General features: G+C 36.3%; 1 protein-coding gene across 1 annotated transcript; it reads left to right on the forward strand.

Moving 5' to 3' along the window:
• The first annotated feature begins 24 nt into the window (after positions 1-24).
• On the forward strand, positions 25-5,958 carry LOC110061927 (charged multivesicular body protein 1b-like). The gene is made up of 10 exons (XM_020768792.2): positions 25-215; positions 819-838; positions 1,676-1,753; positions 1,887-1,955; positions 2,253-2,330; positions 2,608-2,676; positions 2,908-3,015; positions 3,837-3,880; positions 4,771-4,849; positions 5,453-5,958. The coding sequence occupies exons 1-10, from the start codon at positions 197-199 to the stop codon at positions 5,492-5,494; spliced, it is 606 nt and encodes a 201-aa protein (XP_020624451.1). The 5' UTR covers positions 25-196; the 3' UTR covers positions 5,495-5,958.
• Positions 5,959-6,754: the final 796 nt, after the last annotated feature.

Here is a 6,754-nt window from a genome sequence, read left to right on the forward strand (position 1 = left end):
TGGACATGACGTCATAGCGTGGGAAGCTGCTGGTCATCTGACGCCGGCTCACAGATGACATCACTCGTTCCGTTTTGGGAGATGAAAACATTGTGCTGGAAATAGTTAGATCGCCGAAATAAGCGACTTGCAAAGGTTTTCCAAGCAGAGTTGTACTTCAGAAGCATTCATTCGTTTCGTAAGAAAGCCTGTGGCCATGTCGAGTCAGATGGAAAGTATCCTTTGATCTTAACTTTGTCTCGAAAGACTCAGTGTGCTGAAGTTCAAGTCGAGTGAAACGAAAATTTTTTGTATGTTACATGGCTTAGTTTTAGTTAGCTTTATGATACTCAGGCTTACCTATCGTATCCTGATCGTGTGCTTGTATGTCTTTGCTAACAATGTATGCTGCAAATAACTCTTTGTAACCATTCGGTTTTTTTTTTTATCTCTATGCATTCAGTTTCCTTATTTATAAGCTTAAATCTGATCTGTACAGCCTTTAGATGTAAAAGAGTTCTAAACAGACCTAAGAATTTCTTTGCAAATGTAGCCATGGGGTAACACAAGCCAAAACTCACTAAACTACGGTTATTTTTAGAACTTTTCTAACGTACCTTCTTGTTATAGAAACCCTCTTCCAGAATTTTGTATTATACACATATAAAGAAGTGAATCATGATAGTTGTATTCAATTCGTCATGTTTGTTTTGATGAGTACAACTAACATGATTCCCAGTGGGCACGTTTCTTAGAGGGAATTAGCCATTGGCAATTTTCTCCTAATTTACTCAGTATGCCCTGTTTATCCTTAACTTTCAATTTTTGCTTTACTTAAGAACATCTCTTTAATTTAAAGGTAAGTGACTGGCATCTCAAATAAATGTAATAAAACCATAGAGTCAGAGAAAAATAGAGAACTAGGACCCCAGTCATAGAGCATTGTATTCAGCAAGATCTCTCATTTACAAGCAGAAAGCACCTGCATAAACTGTACAAGGAATGTGGTGCATCAAAGAGGGACAAGAGAGGGGGGGGGGGGGGCAGATTTGGATAAATCAAACAGCTGGACCTGAAATAATGAAATGAACCTGCTTTTCAAAATGTTACCTTCCATGCTCTGGGTCAGAGAAAAATATGGACCCCACCTTCCTTCCCCCCTTCTGGCGTGGATCCCTGTCTTGACACAAACCCTAGCCCTAAACTCCAGCTCCAAACCCTAATTCTAGTAATGAACCCTGGTAGCCTAAATCTCAGCAGTTTGCTCAAGTCTCACACGCAAGAAACTTGTTCTCAGGAGTAAGTTTAGTGATCAGAGAAGATAGCTAAAATTCAGTCAACTCCTAAAACATTACCTCAATGCCTAACCTCAACCTCCTGAGAGATCAGAAAGAGCTCCAAAAAGAGAATACAGGATGGAGAGACAGAGAGATGGACATTCTGTGCTGTCTTATGTCCTCCTGGCTGTAGGGATTGTGATCATGCAATCTAACCAGAATGTTAGCCTTCCATGCAGAATATTTAATATGATACATTTTTCTTGACTTTTTTTCCACTATTATATGTGACAATATTGACACTATATTGAGATTCTAATGAAGTAAATTAGAGCTATTTTTTTAGTAACCTGTAATCAGTATTTATCTATGTTTATACTAACGTTTTATTCTTGCTATTCATGTTTATTCCAAATCAGTTTGCCGCCAAGGATTTAGAAAGAAAATCCAAGAAATGTGAAAAAGAAGAAAAAGCAGAGAAATTGAAGTTAAAGAAGGTATCAAAGTTGTAAACAAAATAGTTGTTATTCTTGTTTACCTATTAGTAGCATATACTTATAACTTGAGGTAACTGACATCACTCAGGACATTTTAAAATATATCTGTTTGTAACTTATTTTATTTCCACAGGCCATTCAAAAAGGAAATTTAGAAGGAGCAAAAATACATGCTGAAAATTCCATTAGACAAAAGAATCAGGTGAACAAATCAATATCTTCAAAAGTGTTCTTACTAATAAACATTATCAGTTCACTGCATTACCGATGGGTGGCAAGAATTAATAACAAAATCAAGTCAGGAATATTGGATTGTTTTACACAATATTCTCAAAACAAGTATTAAAGGAGATGTATGAACCTTAGTAAAGAGAATTTAGAGATTAAAATATATTACATTTTATGTTCATGCCTGAAAGATCTTACAGTAAACTGTACTTCCTCGTGTTCAGTCTTGAAAAGGAATTTAACTCAAATTGAACTTTCATTTAAATCACAGGCATTGAATTTTATGCGACTAAGTGCAAGAATTGATGCCACAGCTTCACGAGTTCAGACTGCTGTTACCATGAAACAGGTAATGCACACATTATAAATAAATGTTACTAACATTATTTTAGAAATAAATGGTTCTTATTTACATTTGGAAGGCTGTCAAGTGCTTAAACGTCATCTCTGAATTTTTGAAACACAAGTCAATTATATCTGTTGTAATAGCTTCTTCTTCATATTATTATTAATACAATAACTGAAGAATAACCCAGTATTTTTTCCCACACTACCAGCTTGTTATGTTTCAAAATGTTATACTGCATAATGTTGATTTAATTATCACTTTTTCTACATCTTAACAGGTGACAGGATCAATGTCCGGTGTAGTGAAATCAATGGATTCAGCCATGAGATCTATGAACCTAGAAAAGGTGGGTCATTTGCTAAGTTACTCACTCACTACTTTTGATGAGATGCTGATAGAGGGGGAGACTGCTTTCTTTTCTCTTGGCTTCTGGGCAAAAATAATGAAGAATATCCGTCAATACTTTCAAATACATGAAATGTTTATTTCTGGAACCAGGACAACACAAAAAAAATTTACTTATATTAATTTTTTCAGAGATATTTGAATAGTCACTTCTACATGTTTATCTCATCAGGTATCTGCTCTGATGGATAAGTTTGAACAACAGTTTGAGCATCTTGATGTACAATCCAGCTATATGGAAAATGCAATGAGTGATACCACAACACTCACAGTACCACAGGTGAGAATAATTTGTATCATTAGTCCATTGTAATTTATAATAATATTATTTTATAGTAATCCATGCTTAGTTTGTTACAGCCATCCCAAGGTTAGGTTAGGCTGTCTCGAATTTCCCCCATTGGCTCTCTTGAAGTACATGTATGACCATCAAAATGTTATAACTTATGTACAGCACATTACACTGGATTGTAAACTTTCCAGGTCTCAGTCATAGGTCTAAGAAAAATTCAACATTAGAGCAAGTAGGCTCAATTACCAGCAACTGTTTCGGGAAATGAGTCCCCGCTCACCTCTCTCTTCTCAGGGAGAAACTTGACTGGACCTTATAGAGCAGTGGAGATCAAGCCTATAGACATTTAACAAATTCCCATTACAATGATATGCATTCATGTACCACAATTAACAATATACCTGCCTCATTATTGTTATCTTGCATTTGACTGCCAAATGGAGTTTTTCATAGAGTCACCACTAGCTTAGGAAGCATACCAGTCCCTAGATCTTATCCCAGTTATTTAAGCATGAAACAACTAGCCGTAATACTTTGATTCCTCCTGGATGGGATGGGATGCTATGCTTGCACATTGCAGGTTACCCTCTGAAATATTTCAGGTTACCTTTGCTACTAGTTACTGTTTATACTCCTGGTGAAAAGTGCACTGTGAGCATTTTGTCGAAGAACAAAACAACATGTACCCAAACAAACAACATTAGCTTAAACATGGACCCAGATCCAGAGTCCTGCTCGGTAGCCATTACGCCAATGCACACCCATGTACTTTACATCAAATAAGTTTTATTGTTTGATTTTCTTGTTAGGGACAAGTAGATAGCCTCATGCAACAAGTTGCTGATGAAGCAGGGTAGGCAAGATGTTTTTATATCATGATTTAATGTGTAGGTCATGAATATTACAGAAGTCAAAATGTTCTTACTACAGATCAGCTATAGAGAGACTTTTAGGTTATTTATTTTATACCAACAGTTATCAACTTCCACTCTAGTTGATATCAATTTGCGTACTGTTCAATGAACATAGCATTAGAGTTTGCTTTAACAAAAAATGACATTTATTTGTAACACAATCATGAAGAAAAGAAAATTTCAATATCAGTCAACACTTCTATTTATGGTTACCAGCTGTTTTGCCATTTAAGGGGAGAACCCATTGGTTATAAATAGTGAACCCCCTGGATACCAATCTCATTTCATGGCAGTTTGGTAGGGGATGGCAATATATTACCTTCATCTCCAGTATGTCTTGTGGCTCAAATAGCACTTCTGTTACTAGTAAGAGTGGTCATCACACTGTAAACCTCATCCTCATTTGGCCCTCCATACTTGAAAATATGTACATGTACACGTAGTAATAATGTTGCGTGAGAAACACTACATGTAAAAGTGAAGAACTGAAAGAAAAGCCAGGAGTTGTTTGTATCCTTGTGTGTTAACGTTAAAGACTGTTTTTCACTAGTCAGAGTCTGAGTGGTAGTCAGATTCGTAACAGCACTCACAACCGTGAGAAAATCAGAAATCAGAGTTGTAAGGAGAGTCTTAAGCTCGATGGAATCCGAGTTGAAAGAATCAGAATGTTTCAATTTGTTCCAGTTCCACTTATGACTCTGTGGCTTATGATCCAGTGAAAAATAGATAGTCAGAGTTCGAAGCTGAAGCAGAAGAAGCCACCAATCTGTCGCTAGTGAAAACCAGTGTAAGAGCACATTTCTTACCCAAAAATAAATTCATCATGTAGGTTGGAATTAAACATGGAGCTACCAGCTGGGCAACAAAGTCAGCCAATTGGTACAGCTTCTGCCGCTTCTGCCGAACAGGTACAGTTTAGTTGTTTCTTATTTTGGTGAGCAAATGATGCACTGAATATTATCAAGTAAGTTGCAATTTTAACCTCAGGAATGCTCATGTAAACAGCCAATCAGTCAAATTCAGTTTCACTAGTTCAAGGATTCTTAACAGGTTTATGTAACGTATCAGACATAGATGACTTTGTTTTACCACGGTCATTTCCAAACACAATGCACAGCAGAGTATTTTTGCCAAACCTTAAGGTGTTTGGACACTTGAACAACACTGTCTTGAGTGTTTGAGATATCTTTGCAATCAAATTTCAACTTACTAATGAAGAAAGCTGAGAAATATAATTGTGAATTAGTATGCTTATCAAGGCAGCATATCTACACACCATTGCAGGCTGGTTTGATATCTATTGTTTAAACTGCTGAATTATAAATTTTGCTTGAGAAGTTAAGTTTGCAGTCAATGAATGGTGTGCATCCGTTTGCATAGTCTGATCCAAACATAAAAGAAAGTTTGGGAGAATTTTTAGAGAAATTATAAAGCTAGCGAAAATGTGGAAAATTTATGTCACAAAATTTAATTGTTATATTAAATAATTGTTTTTCTGTACCATTTCACAGGATGAGTTGTCACAGAGGCTGGCAAAACTTCGACAGTCTTAAAGAGTGTCACAAGTTTACAATAACATTTGCAGAATTTATGCTAGTTATTAATCTCTTCTCTGGAATACTGGTCGTAAAATCGATCATGTTTAACTCGTTGTAGAAAGGACTTGATGCTACTGCTTTTAATATCTGATTTTGTTGCATGAATCTATATCACATTGAATTGGCTGAAAATGGAAATCATTGATAAGTCAACGATTAAAATATTTCATCGCACAACCAATACAATAGACTAGATGGGCAATATCATGTCAAGTTCTTCATTGTCCTTACTGTTTTCAAATTTGGTCAGGTAAATCAATATTGCTGTGGATCCCTTTTGACGTTTCTGTGGGGGATTTTCATTTTTAGATCATGTATTGCTGTAAAATAACAACTTGAGACAATTATGTTAAGTAGTTTAAATTAGTCTCTCTCTTTAGGAAACTGAAATAAAGGAAAGTGAACATTTTACATCAAAACACAGTTGACAGTTCTCTGAGTATACAGCTGATACATTTTAGTTAAGACTCAAGTGGCTCAGAGTAAATTAAATACTACAAACCACAGGCCGTTTAGGTATACCGGTAGATGCCGGTTTCGCCCCATGGCGAGTTCGCCCCCACATCGACTCAACTAGCGATTAAGTGCTCAAAAGTTATCTTTCTCTTACTGAGAAAAAAAGACAACATTGTGCGCATGATGAAACAAAATCACACGAAACTTGTTTATTTCTCGTTCTTTAATCCATTGAAGGTGAAGGCAAACTCGAAAATAAAAAGTTTAGAATAAGTTCAGGGGTGCGAACTCGGTGGGGCGAACTCGCCATGGGGCGAAACCGGCATCATTCGGAATAATCACTTAGCTTTAAAACAACATCACTGAGCAATGTTAAAGGAGTTTCCTCTAGAACTTTAGAAGTAAAAAGCTCTTGAAGTGTCCACTTATTGCACAAAATGGCTTAATGTCCACATCCACTTAACAGAGATGTCACTGAATTCAGGTTTATTTTACAGTAAATGTGGGAAGAAAATTTTGAGACGTCAGCTGGTGTCCAATTAATAGAGAGTGTCCGCTTAATACGGGGTCCGCTTAATACAGGTTTCACTGTATTTATTTTATACCAACATTTGTTAACTTCTACTCTAGTTGATATCAATTCACTTACTGGGGGAATGTACATAGCACAAGAGTTTGTTGTAACAAAACTGTGCCCCCCCCCCCCCCCCCCCCAGACATGAAGAGGGGAACATTTCATTACCAGTCAACACTATTAAA

This window comes from Orbicella faveolata, unplaced genomic scaffold (genome assembly GCF_042242905.1).
Source record: "Orbicella faveolata isolate gen_17 unplaced genomic scaffold, um_ofav_v1 contig_12, whole genome shotgun sequence".
Taxonomy (NCBI): Eukaryota; Metazoa; Cnidaria; class Anthozoa; order Scleractinia; family Merulinidae; genus Orbicella; species Orbicella faveolata.